This window comes from Empidonax traillii, unplaced genomic scaffold (genome assembly GCF_003031625.1).
Source record: "Empidonax traillii isolate 1590-97213 ecotype Southwest subspecies unplaced genomic scaffold, ASM303162v1 scaffold113:size1526484, whole genome shotgun sequence".
Taxonomy (NCBI): domain Eukaryota; kingdom Metazoa; phylum Chordata; class Aves; order Passeriformes; family Tyrannidae; genus Empidonax; species Empidonax traillii.
Genome location: NW_020955306.1, coordinates 1332526 through 1347745, shown reverse-complemented (window position 1 = coordinate 1347745; position 15220 = coordinate 1332526). Strand labels below are relative to the sequence as shown.

Below are 15220 nucleotides of genomic sequence, written 5' to 3'. Positions count from 1 at the left end.
AGAAAAAGAAACAGTAAAATAGGCAAAATAGCCTGATCCTGTAGAAAATAAGTTCAAAGGACCATACCTATGAACACCTGTGAAATCAGCAGCTCTCTGTGCCATCATAGTTTATTTGATTTTCATTTATTTCATCTTTATTTTCCTTTTTCTTCTTTTTTTTAACTTGTGTTTAGCAATGACTTATTTATAGGGGTTTCCATTATTGCTGTTCTAGGAACTTTTGTTGACCCTTACTCTAAGAATGGCAATTTAACAATTGTTAAATTTAACAACACATTTTGTGCCAACCACTTTAATGTTTCATGTTTACAGTGGTTTTTTTTTTAATATCAGTGTAGCGATATTAATAGCGACTCTCTCATGAACGTACTACATAAAGGTGACTGCCGTGTGTGTATTAGCCTTCTCACAAATGAACGACATGGCAAGTGATGAATAAACAGAATTTTTGTTGGTACAAATGCACGTGTCCAAGAATGATGCCATTACTTTAACCATGGCAGAGTAAAGGTACAAGTTGCATGCACAGCAAAGCCCTCTATCTTTTCGATGGAAAATAAAGAGAATACACAATGATCTACTTTACCAGTTCTGTATTTCTTCTGAAAACCATCCCGTTCTGCCATTCCCCTGTGCTCTGATAGTAGCTCTTTCTTGGGTTTAGTTAGAATTTTTCTCTGTTTTCTTCGGATTTTGCTGGGACTAGCACAGTTTGTTTTAGAATTATAGGTAACCTGATGCTGACCAGCAGAGTGAAATGATGCACAAGACCACCATCGGATTCTGTCTGGGACAAACCTTGTGCTTCTCTTCTCTCTTGCAACCAGGGCATGTTATTGCTACACTCCAAAGGAGTTCATTTCTTCATACAAAAATCCCCCTTCCCCACCAGAAGAAGTATAATCTATGTTTTGGTGAAGTCATTGGAAATGCCTTTCTTGGCAGCTAACAACGCTAAGGATAGTTTCATTTCATTTAATTTCCCAGGATTTTCACTGCATATATCAGTACACCAACCATGACAGCCTTTTTCGTATGCAGACGAAGGTCATGTAAGTGTCAGAAATTTCTGTTAGCTGAAGTAATTAACACTGTCAAAATCTTTTCAGAAAAGCAAACTGAGAACTATTTAAGATGCCTTTAATGCTTCCCATTCTGTACAAAGAATGACTAATATCAGAATGACAGGAAATTGTATCTCTGCTTTGAGAAGAATTTATTCACTATTTGATGAATTAATTCAGCACCCATATTTTGTATATTATTATATACATATTTTTCAAAACAATAGAATTTCTACTTAAATGAAAGGGGGAAACATATGTATTCATCTCAGGCTTAGTAAAAAAATACTATTGATTCAGTTGTGCAGAAAAAGTCCGTTGAGATTGAGAAATAATATCTAGGAAATATCATTTACTATCATCTACAAGAGAAACAACAAAAAAAACAACACACAAAGCTCTTGATCCTAGGAATCCAGGGACAAAATGCAGCTATAACAATACAGTGTATCTTTCATTTTATGCTTTGAAAAATAATCAAAAAAAAAAAAAGTAGTCCTATATAGCCAGGTTTCCCATTGCAAAATAAATGAAGTTTGCAATGGATACAAACACTGATGCAAAGAAGTTGAAGAATGCAATTTTGATCTTGGACACCTCAATCCAGGATGTTCATTTGAATAACCCAAAACATGGAGTTGTATGTGTGACATTCCGGCATGTGCATGAGGAGCACTCTCCCATCAGATCTTTAGGAATTAACTGCTTGCAATGCCAAGGTCTCTGGTTATTTCTGATCAACATAAATATAGTCAACCAACTCATTAAACTTATCCTGGCAAGGCTGACCTCAGATTATCTGTTTAAATTCCTGTCTGCCTAATGCATCAGATTATTCTGCCTTTGAACACTCACACATCATAAACTCAGTTCACTACTTTTTTTTCCAAAAAAAAAAATCTCTTTCACTTTAACAAAAATAAAGAAAAATTCCACTAAAAATAGAGAGATATAATTGTAAGAAAATAAGTATCTTCAGCTTTTCACTTTGTGTGGTTCAAAATCACATGTGTTGGAAAAGATCTCCAAGATTGAGTCCAGCCTTTGACTGATCATCACCTTGTCAATTAGATCATGGCACGAAGGGCCATGTCCAGTCATTTCTTGCACCCTTCCAGAGATAGTGACTCCACCACCTGACTGGGTGATTGTTCCAATGCTTAACAACCCTTTCTGTGAAGAAACTCCTCCTAATGTCCAAACTGAACCTCCCCTGGTGCAAACTTCAGGACATTCTTCTTGTCCTCTTGCTAGTTGCCTGGGAGAAGAACTCGAGCCACAACTTCCTTTCAGATAGTTGTAGAGAGCAATAAGGTCTCCCCTGAGCCTCCTCTTCTCCAGGCTAAACAAACTCAGGTCTCTCAGCCTTGCTGTATTTAAAACTGGCAGAGGTTTTTGCGCACGATTTCAACTAAGGAGAGTTGAATCCAACCACAAAAATCAAAACACAATATTTTTAATTGATGGCAGCATCAAAATCTTAGGATAGCTATGTTAGGAAGTTGATAAGCCTTTTTTGAGCAGATATGCTACTTTTCAAGCATTTTATGAGTCCTATCGATCACAAACACATAATTTAATAAAAAAATCTGTCAGAGATCAGTACCTCCTGTTATGAACATATTAATGAAACAAAAGATCTATGCAGTCACAATAATTCAATTTAAAAGTTAAATCTGCCTAAAATAATTTGTGATGATTTTTTAATGAATGCTCTTAAACCCTACAGATTTAATTAAACTTTCAGCTTCTTAGAAATCAGTGAATATGGTTACAGGCTAAATTTTGGAAAATAAAGAAAAATTTCTGATATTCCTTCTTAAACTGAAGACTCTAATTGAGAATATGACTCACCACTGCTTTATGTCAGTATAAATATCATGGATTTCTTTGGAACTACATTAGCATAAAACAGATGTAATGTGTTGCAGTGTATCAGGCAGAAGTTTATGGCACAATTATGCTATTTCTACTAAAAAAATGTTTGCAGCAGATAATCCTTGAACCCTTTGGTTTCATAAATTCACACTTGACTGTGATACCTTTCTTGTAAAAAATCTACTGTTTTGTTGGGCTTTGTCTAAACAAATGAACTTCAGCAAAGCAACAAGATACTTTAGAAATGTCTGTGCTGGATTTTAGTAGCAAAAGGGATTTTTACTTGAGAAATTGCTATATATCAATATATTTGGGGTTGGAAAGGTAAAAAACCCTTCAAACTAACTCCAAACCAGTTCAACTTAATTCATTACAACAGAACAGAATTTAAAATATTTCTTTAGATTTTGCTGATGATTCTGTCATTTCATGACATATATAAAGCTTTGGTAGGTTGTATTTGTTTTTTACATACTTTCTGTATCCTTTTCTAAACCCAAGGTCTAGAGTGAGAAGAATTTAATTCATTGTTACTTCAAAAGTTTGCTAGCAAATGTTTTTTTTTGTTTTCAATTTTGAATATCTCTTAGCAGGGCACTTTAAGGGGAAAATGTTGCTTGTTTGTTCTAAAGAATACCGTAATTTGAGGGGGGGTTAATTGGTTGGTTTTATACCTCTTCCAACATTTAAAGCCAGTCAAGGACCAAGAAGTGGAGAAGAAAGAAGTGACCATGTACTTTTGCCAAGGCATTGGTCTGGAAATCTGGATGCAACCCTTTCTTTGTAAAAGACCACTAAGTCAGCAAGTGAGATCTACTGCTGCTTTCGCTGAAGCCATCGTACCATGGTGCAATCTAGGTGTGTTTGGCTGTGTTTTCTCAAAAAAGAAGTAACAACCCTGAACAAGCCAAATAGTACAAAAGTCAGATCTCAAACCTGGTAAGTATGACAGACTTAATAACAGAGTTGGAAAACATTTTACCCCTGAACCCTCCGTCCTTGAGGGAGCCAGTTTCTCCCCTAGTTCTGCTGCAAAGCCTCTCCACTGCGCCTGGGTGAGCAGCCCCCCACAGACACCACAGAGCATGTAAGGCTGAGCCCATGCACCTCGTCTGCTTTTGGATCTCATATCATCTGTTCCCAACTCCTTCGGCCAGTGCCTGTGGGGTGAGAACACAGCTGCCTCCTCCACCTCCATATTGACACGTCTCTATCCAGCTTGTCTCAGCTGTGGGGCAGGGCAGAGCCTGACCTCTGCTGAGACACCCAGCCCAGTATCACCAGCAGCTTCCATTTCTGTGCCAAAGAGCACCCCCATACCCGCCTCTTTTTTAGACAGAAAAACCCAGTTTGCATAACGCATTAAACTGGACATGGCAGGGTAAAACAAAACAAACAGTTATCTGATTTTTCTGCTTTTCTGTATCATCACTACTAACTCAAGGATATTTGGGTTTGGTATTTGGCGTTTGGGGTGTTTTCCCTGGGTTTTTTTTTTGGGGGGAAGGGAGATTTCAGATAGCATTGTTTGTTTGAGTTGATCTTGTAGGAGAGATGTTCATCATCAGAAAATTATTAAGTGTCACTTTGCTGTTTACCAACCTTTTTCACAATAAGGGACCACAGAAAGGTCTTAAGAAAAAGCAGATGCATGAGATAGATAACTTTCTTTGCTAGAAAGGTAGCCTATGTCGGGTCCTGGATGCATCAACAAAAACAGTTAAAGATGCCATGTAGGAAAGGAGCATGGTTTGCTTCTCTTTAACTTTCTCCCTGGATTTTGAAGGCCATTTAAAAACTCATTGTTTGTCATATAAAAGTTAGAGGTCTTTCTTGGAGAGATGTCTGACCTGACAACATCCTATAATTAAAGATAACTTAAACTGCAAGGGAACTGCCTCTGCAGAACGTTTTCACGTCCAGGTTGGATTTGAGGGCATTGTTTAGGAAACAGCTCTGTGAGCCTCTACCTGCAAAAGAAAAAAATCCAGCAACATTCATTTCATTAAATAGACTTTTAAAAGGTTTTTTTTTTTTTTTTTTTAGTAACATGATGGACATAAAAAGTAGAGTGGAACCAGGAAAAATAATAAGGTGTATGAGAATGGCTATGCTCTGAAACAGAAAAGTCCATTTCCTGTCCCGATAATGGATTTATATGAGGACCTTGAAGCTGCTTTCATTTTTCTTCCATTAAAATGAAACTTTTATGTTTCTGCAAATAACATTACTTTTTGCAAACTAATAAAATCAGAGACTTCAACAGGAATTAAACTGGAAGAAATAAGCACAGTATTAGTACATTCAATTCTTTGAGACTCAAATATATTTTACTATTTTCCTTTGTGAATTAGTTTTTTTTCATATCTTTCAAATATTTTTTTCATGTTATTACTGGATGGAAATGCATGTCAACAAATTATGAATAGAAATGCAGTACTATCTTCCTATTATAAAAGTAGAAATATTGCATAGTGATAGTCTCTATCATTAAACAATCAAGTAAATAAAACTACAATAAAAATAAATTAACTGGATGTTCTATTGGCTTATTTGCTGAGGTTTTCTCTCTCTTTTCTTTGTAGATCAACTTACCTTTTTTCATTGTCTTCACAGTTATCTTCATTTTTTCATCATGTTTTCCACTTTTATTTTATTTAAATGCAGAGGAGTATTTGAATGCTTTAAGATTTTCCCCTTCACACGCAGAAACACAAACTTCCCTCAAGTTCAGCAAGTCGTCACAGGTGGACACTCCTGCTATGAACAATTCAAAGGAATATGGCTTTGACACTGAACTTGAAAATACCACACACCTTCTCATCTCCTAATAACATTGCCTTTCACTTGAAAGTTGACAGCAGTAGTTCTTCATGGTGTTCAAAAATTGTTCAGCAGTGGTGTATCTTCCACTGCTCAAATCAGACCTTTATACCATTAGTACATCTCACCGTTAGCTTAATCTGTCACCAAATGTATGTTTTATATGTTCAAATGACATCCATCACACATATAATGAAAGCTGAAACAAGCTGTGAAAATACTCTTCCTTAATCTCAAGATTTATTGTCATCAGCCTTCAAATTACGGTGTCATAGCTTAACCCCATCTGGCAGCTCAGCCCCACTTGCTCACTCCCCCACCAGTGGGATCAGGGAGAGAACTGGAAGAGTAGAAAAGGTAGAAAACTCACGGGTTGAGATAGGAGAGTTTAATAGGCAAAGCAAAATTGCACATGCAAGCAAAGCAAATCAAGGAATTCATTCACCAGCTCCCATGGGCAGGCAGATGTTCAGCCATCTCCAGGTGTATTGGGTCTAGCTGAGATAGAGTTAATTTTCTATAGCAACCCTCACAGTGTTGTGCTTTGCACTGGTAGCTAGAAAGGTGTTGATAACCCACTAGTGTGAATTTTGTGTAAATTGTCTGCTTTCATTCAGTGTTGTAGTGACGTTATTTTGAATTTTGTGTTGGGAATTTTTGTTTTGTTTTGTTTTGACTGATTGGTTTTCTTGATATAAGTGAAGGTTGTGTGATGAATGTGGATTTTAATGATAATCCTTAAGTATGTGATTCACAGAGGTGGGGGGGGGGAGTGTATTTGGTTTACATGGTTGGGTTTCTTGGTAGCTGAGGGGCTACAGGGATGGCTTCTATAAGAAGCTGCTAGAAGCTTCTCCCATGTCCAGTAGAACCAATACCAGCTGGCTCCAGGATTGACCCATTGCTGGTCAAGACCGAGCCGATCAGAGAAATTAGAGATGCCTCTATAATAACATATTTAAGAAGGAAAAAAAAATTATTGTGCAGATGTAATTGCAGGGAAGAGATGGGCCAGAACAGATACGCAGACATCAAGGTCAGTGGAGAAAGAGGAGCAAGAGGTGCTCCAGATGCCATAGCTGAGATTCCCCTGCAGCCCATGGTGAAGACCATGGTGGAGCAGCTGTGCCCCTGCAGCCCATGGAGGACACCGTGCTGGAGCAGGTGGATATCCAAAAGACAACTGTGAACCTGTAGTAAACCCATGATGGAGCACTATCCTGTCAGGGACCTGCACACCTGTGGAGAGAGGAGCCTGGTTTCCTGGCAGGACTTGTGACCCTGTGGGGGATCATGCCAGAGCAGGCTGTGTCTGAAGGACTTGTGCCCTGTGGAAGAGTGACCCACATTGCAGAAGTTTGTGGAGAACTGTTGGATGTGGGATGGACTCACATTGGAGAATTTCTTGGAGAACTGTCTCCCTTGGGAGGGACCCCATACTGGAGCAGGGAAAGGACTCGTCTCCCTGAACAGCAGCAGAAACAACCTGTGATGAACTGACTGTAACACCCAGTCCCCATCTCCCTGTGCTGCTGCGGGGAGAAGGTAGAGCTGGGAAGGAGAGAGGGGTGGGAGGAAGGTGCTTTCAAGATTTTGTTTTATTTCTCATTATTCTACCCTGATTTTGGTAATAATAAATGCAACTAATATCCCCACGTGGAGTCTGCCTTGCCCATGACAGTATTTGGTGAGTGATCTCTCCCAGTCATTATCTCAACTGAGGAACTTTTGATATATTTTCTCTCCCCTGTCCAACTGCAGGTAGGAGTGATAGAGCAGCTTCGGGGGGTGCCTACCATCCAGCCAGGGTCAACCCACTGCACCAGGAAAACCAGGCTCCATCACCTGTAACAGTGACTTAGAAAGATAAGCACCGTCACCTTGAACATGTCCTACCTTCTTTTCTTCCTGTCTCGGTTCTGTATACTGAGCCATATGGTGTGGAATGTTCCTTGGGTCAGCTGGGGTCGGCTGTCCCCTCTGTGCACTCACAGTCTCCTTTCTGGCAAGGTGGGAGGAGGAACAGAAAGTGCCTTGATGCTGTGTAAGCACTGCTCAGCAATAAGGAGAACATCCCCATGTTATCAGCACAAATCTGTAACACAGCCCCATACAAGCTCCTGTGAAGAAAATTAACTTTACTTCAGCTAAAAAACAACACATAGAGCTGTAGTTTTTAAGATCAACAGTCTTTAGCTTTATCACTTTCCCAGTTCTGGCCAGGACAGGGTTATATTTTGCAGTAGCCAGGACGAGGCATGGTTAGGACCTGGAGGTTATTCACACCATTTCCCAGGAACAGGGGGCCCCAGCCAGTTCAGGGTAGTGTGGCACTGGTCAGGTGTTGTTGGGCTCTGCATGGTATAGTGGTGAGCGTTTGCACGCGAATCACTTGCTTCCCTTCTATACTTTTGTTATTGTTACTGTTATTCATTTTCTTATCTCATTACTGTTTCCAGTAAATTGTTCTTATCTCAAACCACGATCTTTAAATTTTTGCCTCCAATTCTCCTCTCCAGCCCTACACAGAGGAGGTGGATGGGTGAGTGAGTTTCAGCAGGAACACTAAATTGGAGAATACCATTACTAAACCATGATACTGACACATTTAGGTATTCAGTGTAATGTTAGGATGAATATCTAAAAATGTAAATAATTTTCCAGTTTCAGAAAATCAGAAACATCGTCATTTGTCTAAAGATTCCTGAATTCATACTCTTTTGCAAAAATTGATTTCTTTCAGTTGAAGCATTTGATCCTCGAACTATAATTTATATAATTCAAAATCTTGGAGACCAGCATGTTTAAAAATAAAAATTTATCAAGAATTTGAGTATGTGGGTTATATTTTCTTTTCTTCTCTACCTTTGGGAAAGCCTTTTTGATTCAATTTGTTTTCTTCTCTGAATCATCTTAATCTATATATCCCTAATATGTGATTGTATTGAATTTACAATTTTTTTATTTCTCGCCATAGTAATATATGATGTACATTTGAATTCTCCTCTGAGATTAAAGAAACATACTGAAGAATCTTATGCAATATGTTGCGGAATCAGGCATGCCTATGGATTAATCCAGTTTGGGGTGCTTTACTGATTCAATTAAATTAGATGCAGAATAGGAAAAGGCAAATTGAATTATTGTGCCTTTATCTGGCTGTACCACTCAGCCATCCTGCTTAAAGAAACATAGAATGATGAGTAGAAAAAGAGAAAAAGAGGTATTTTTCTTGATGGTAGACCCTCATCCATGGAGAAAGAAGGAGTTACATCCCTTGTCACTAAACTTTTGTTTGGGTTGGTTAACCTGGCTTCTACAGGGTTAGAGCTAATCTACAGGGATGCTCCCAGCAGGTGTGAAATTGCTAAAACCTCCTTCCTTCCAGCCCACTCGCTTTGTTATGTTCACTGAGAAGTCACTGAAACTAAAGAGCCTTTTTGCCCTGGTCATTTTCTGGTTGCTCATGTTTGCAGGTAAAGAAGTGGTACCCGGAGTGGTCTCCTTTTTAGCTATCTCCTGCTTCACTTCACTGCCACACTCAAGGCCTTTTTTTTGTTGGTAACAGCTCTCTGCAAGTATATTTGCCTCTCTTTCTGCCTTATTGCTACAGGCCTATCTGTTAAATCTTAAATACTAATTAATCATTAAAAAGTGTATTAACATACTTGCTGGCCCTATATGTGTGTCTTATTCTTCACAGTTTTGTAGCAATTTCTATTAAAAAAAACTCATTACAGAGATTATTGTGACATGCTTTGAAACAGAAACATTCATTATGTATTATCTATGTATTGGAATTTGGGAAATTAATGCACCAGGAAATGAAATGACTCACCCAGGGTCTCTGAAGATGTATGTTCAAGTCATGATTAAAATCCAAGCTGTAGATTTGCATTGTGTTTGCTGCACAATCTTTTTTGTTCTTTCTCTTTCTTTTTCTTTTTTTCTTTTAAACCACATCCTACGGTTGTAAATTCAGCTGGAAAATTCCACTGTACTACTTTTGTTGTCAAACTGTAATTGGCATTTAGCCAACTATTAGTTAAGTATGGCTTGTTTGTGAGCATTCCCTTTGCTTTGGGGTTCAAAGGATAGCCAGAAAGTGGGATAACTGGGAAAGAAGAGACATACTGCAGGGAAGGGTGGGAAGAAAAACAGAGAGGCAGAGACCAAGGAACTACTCAAGTGATGGAGTGACTGTGAAATGTGCTACTGATGCTGTTGTGAGTCTTGTATCCACAGATGATCAGAGGCACAAGGGTTTTCCAGCCTTTCAGTGCAGGGAGGGTAGGGAGAAAAGAGGTAAGGGAGGAATGAGAGCAACTAGAAGTGAGTGGGCTGCACAATAGGTTTTCCCTTACAATATCTACTCTGACAAATTCACTGCCCAGGTGGGCAAAGTGAAGTATATTTATCTTTTAGTGTGTGTCTATCTTTTTATAGGTTGCATCTTCTGTAAAAATATGATATTTCATGTGCCAGTCCCCAAATTATACCAGTGAACTTTCTAAGTGCCTACAGTTTTCAAATTTATGACTTGTGGGTGTGTTGATAAGTCTCTATAGGGGACTTTTACTGGCATCTAGAGGAGACTTAAATTGCAACCTTTAGAGGGACACCCAGTAGTGCTCTGGTTACAGGTTTTTTTTTAGCAGGCATGATGAGGGACACTGTTCTTGGGACTATCTGGCCAAGAATTCCTGATGTTTGTAGTAACTGTGTCTGTTGTAGAGCAAATAAATGCCCTTAGATATTAACATATCATCAATACTTAGTCAGCATGTGGGGTTAGAAATTTATTTCTTAACTTCTGTTTTACTTTACACTCCAGATGGAGAGAAATGGAATGGAGCATGAAATACAGAGCAATAAAATTGCAATTTATGTACATAGACAGATAAGTGAAAAATAATTTTCATTTAAGGGAATATGTCTTTGTTTTGGAGACTTCCTAAATACTTTATCTTAACTTCAGTTAAACAAGACAAATGTGTCAAAAAATTTAATTTTTCATAATAATGGTAAAAAAATTAACATATGTTTATATTTTTCATTCAGATTTTGTGGAACACTACTTATCTTTAAACTACTATATGCATATGTATTATTGCATAAAGAATAATATTTCGAGTTACAGAGGTAATTTTTTTTCCTCTTCTGCAACTGCAGTTTGAGAACTGCTAGCTGAGGAGGTTAAAGTTTTAAATACAGGATGCATATAGTTCCAGTGTAACAGGTTTAAAGGCTGCAATGCCACACAGCAATCTAGGAGCCTGACACGTTTGACTCTTAAATCCTTTCTTTCTCAATACAAAATCCGCAGTATAGTATCTGAAGCTTCCCATTTCCTGCTTTTCTTATCAGTAATACTTCTGTGTTTCCTGAGACAAGCTAAATATAAGTTAATGTTTTGATCTGTTTGAAAAGATAACTTTGTCATGCAAACAGAACCAGGCTCAGTCTCCAGCTCATTTCTCTTCTATTTAGATATGTATAGTGAGCATCAGATGGACTACTGAATATCTAGGTGTACCTTGTGAATCCAGATTTTGGATTGTCTGGGACAATTTCCATTGCTCAATTAAAATATAAGTAAGTTATACTCTTAGAAATCATGAGACAGCTTAAAAGAAACCAGTCTTGTATCAGGAATGTATTAATCCTCAAAGCTTGCAACTCACTGCTGTAAGTTCCAGTATTTGAGGAAATTCTCAGAATATTGAAGTAATAATAAAAATAATGCACAAACGAAGAGACAAGGTCAATAGAAATTTTAATGAAGAGTCAATTTTGTTAAATATAATTTGGAAAGTTAAGCTCAGTCTTTGAAGAAAAGATTTTGCATATAGTATTTTCCTGTTTTTTAAGGATCTTTTTGATCAGTAACATATCTGGTGAATCTGTGAGGGTGGTGAGGCACAAGTTTCCCCAAAAAGTTGTGGATGCCCCATCTGTGTAAGTGGCCAAGGCGGGGTTGGATGGAGGCCCTGAGCAACCTGATCTAGTGAAAAGTGTCCCTGCCCATGGAAGGGGGTTGGAATTAGGTGATCTTTATGATTCCTTCCAGCCCAGACAATTCTATAATTCTGTGAGTCTATGATTCTATTAATTCAAAATATACAACTTCCTCATAAAAGAAAAACAATCATGTTTTGGGGACTACATGATCAACAACAACTACACTTACCTACAACTGTGAATATGATTTCCCACACAGGAAAAAATAGGAAGTCACTTGCTAAAGCAAAAAAATCACAAGGAATGAAAAAAGAAAAAAAAAGTCAAAGTTTATTGCCTTTTCACACTGAAACTCAGATCTTTTTTCCAGGGAGTTTCCCTCCATAAGAAAAAGATTAATAAAATACTTAAATTTCTGTAAAATTTTTGTAGATAATAGGAACACAAGAATCATGTCAACTTAAGAGACTGTGAAAAGTAACCTTTATAATTTTATTTTTTCTGAATTTTAAAAAGAAGAGACATTGTTAATATACTTATATATTACATTTTATTGATTTCTAAAAGTAAGTGCACTTAGGTAGCACATCGTTTTGAGTTAAAAAGCGGTATAGAGCACAATTTCTTTATTTCTTCCTCATTTGATGGATTCTCTTTGTTGCAAGGCAGAGTAGAAGTAACTGCAGCTGCAACAACGGGGAATTACAGATCTATTTGAGAAGTGGCAAAATGAAAATAATGAAAATCAGAGAATCAACCAAATTGGAAAAAAACTCGTTTGTATTATCCTAAAACATGCTGAGTGTTATACAGACAAATATATACAGATTTTTATTTCCAAACAGATTGTTGCATTGTGGAAGGTGTTTTAAGCTGATCTAATGCTGAGTCCTGCTCAAGCTTGTGCAGGCTATTACTCACCTAAGTACTAATTTCTGCTGTCAGCTTCTGTTCAAATTACATTTGTTTATTCATTTGAGAATTTTGATGAATTGATTCAAGCTTAGTTTTGACTTCAGATCAGTTATACTGTCCAATTTTAAGCAGCTCCATAAAACTATAGTCTCCTAAGGTGCAAACATGCTTGCAGTTGTCCCAAGAAAAATCCACAAAAATGCAAGAGTGAGACTTGTTTTGACAAATTTCAACATGAGTCATGAATACTCAGGATTCTTACACCTTTGAACAAGATTTTTCAAGCTGCATAATTTTGATCCCAAAATAATACCTCTTGACAAGTTATCACAAATAAATTTTCAGACCTTAAGACATTACTTTTTATAACTACACACAAACTTATGGTCTGTAATATATAGGAAGTCTCTTATCTCTCTTTAGATTTTGTACTTCCTGAATAGTAGATAAATGTTGAACTGTGGTGTCTGAAAAATTCTTTTCATTTTGGACACATCAAATGAAAGAATTCTGGTGAACCTAAAGATCCCTGCTTCATCATAATATTTATGTATATTGCGGTAGACTTATTAGTAATGAAAACAACATTCTGAGATGGATTTTGATAGGAATTTAGACAATCTCTGATGCAACTGCACTGAGGCCTCAAACCTGGTGTTTCTTAGAACGTAAAAGTAAAAAGCACATGGTGTTTTACATGTTTCAAAAGTATAAACATCCTGTGAGAGAGGCACTTGGTGTGCAGAGATTGAATAAAACCACGTCACAGTGTAGTCATTGAGTGTTCCTTGAGATGGATCACACAGTTCTTTTTATTGTTAACCTGAAGCTTTGTGGAAACAAGGTTACTTAAGCCTAGCTAACATCTTTCCTTTTTTTATCATACCATGACAGATATGATCGCAATTCACAAGTGCGTTACTGTGGGGCTCAAACACATTTTAGCTGTTCAATGATATTCACAATTCAGAAGTAATAATAATTTGTAAGGTTTGGGGTCTTTTTTAGCAAACTTCTTCTTCAGGGTATTGCTTGGAGTGCTGCCAAAATTGTCTCTGCATTTCTCTATAAATTCAATTTTTAATTATGTTAATCTGAAACTAAATTTCTTTGTGTGCTTTAGCCAGTGTAGAAGCATAGTTTGTGGATTCATCTGTAAAGCTTACTGCGAAGGTGAAACTGCAATGTACATATCCAAAAGAAAGGTGTGATAATCCAGATATGTTGAATGAAAATTAATGTAACTCATAAAGAAAATGAAGCTGTCTTACATGCAACCTATGGCATTTATAGAAAAGACAAATACAATGGAAGAACTTATTTTGAAAATGCTTCCAGGGTGACAAGTCCTCATCCTTCATCAAGAGCACTTCAAAGATGATGATCTTTACATTTGCTTCATTGTAGCTAACACAGATGGAATTTTGAAAAAGGGAATAGGAATTATTCAGCCAGGTAATCAAATCTCTCATTGTTTTTTAAATTGAAGATATATTCAAGACAAAAATCCATGCCAATTCAGGGAGTGTCTGACATTGCAATTTTTCTTTTCACTTACATAGAATGCCAAAATGGATTAATGGGGGGAAAAGAACTAGCACAACAGAAAAAAATGTTGTACTTTGACAAAAGATCATTTTAAGAGAACTGGGAATTAAGAAGCAGAGACGGAGAAGACAGATAGAACTCACAAAAGCCGTGGATTACATGGCAGACTACAGGTCATTGCAATGGTGATATTTCCAGTGGGACGAGGCTCTCATATCATTCCAACAAGCTGTAGGAACACTTCAGAGGGTGAAATTGCAACTACCCATGAAATTACATGGATGAACCTTGTAACTCTCCAAGGGGGGGTACCATATTTTGATCATGTTATATAGTGAGGGCATTCCTTGTCTGAAACTAGGATTGTTTTTTTACCTAAAGTTCTCCTGTGCTTGCTTTTTCAGAAGGAAAAAGCCATTTAGGAATGGTGTGGCAACAAAAGGGAGTTAAGTAGGGAAGCTTAAATGAAGAAAAAGAGCCTCTTTCTTTAAAAGGAGACTTTTTAAAAGATGGAAAAGGGAAGAATGAGAGAAAAAGATCCACCTATGCCCACGTACTTTCTGTGTAGCTGTCTACTTTTCAAAGGCTCTGTAATTACCTGACCACTTCTCCAATTTGGTTTCCCTTTCAGTTCTGTGACTAAGAGGAGACAGAACTCTTTTCTAGAAATTTTCTGTGCATGCTTATTCAGCATTGCTCAACTGACAACTGTGACAGAAATTACTGAGTATCTCTGGTGGGAGAGAATCTTCAGAAGATCATCATGTACATTAACAGAAAGCTGAACATGAGCCAGCAGTGTGCCCAGGTGGCCAAGAAGGCAAATGGCATCCTGGGCTGGATCAGGAACAGTGTGGCCAGCAGGAGCAGGGAAGTGATTCTTCTCCTGTACTCAGCACTGGTGAGGCCACACTTTGAGTATTGTGTTCAGCTCTGGGCCCCTCAGTTCAGGAAGGATAATGAGGTGCTGGAGCGGGTCCAGAGAAGAGCAACGAGGCTGGTGAAGGGACTTGAGCACAAGTCCTGTT

The 15220-nt window shown here is 37.7% G+C and overlaps 1 protein-coding gene across 1 annotated transcript in view; it reads left to right on the top strand.

Moving 5' to 3' along the window:
• Positions 1–15220, top strand: part of CD226 (CD226 molecule) — a 48322-nt gene that overhangs the window by 5368 nt on the left and 27734 nt on the right. The window contains 5 exon segments of the mRNA XM_027882862.1: positions 13785–13841; positions 13843–13981; positions 13984–14013; positions 14016–14099; positions 15166–15168. Of these exon segments, the coding sequence (XP_027738663.1) occupies positions 13785–13841; positions 13843–13981; positions 13984–14013; positions 14016–14099; positions 15166–15168 (313 nt within the window).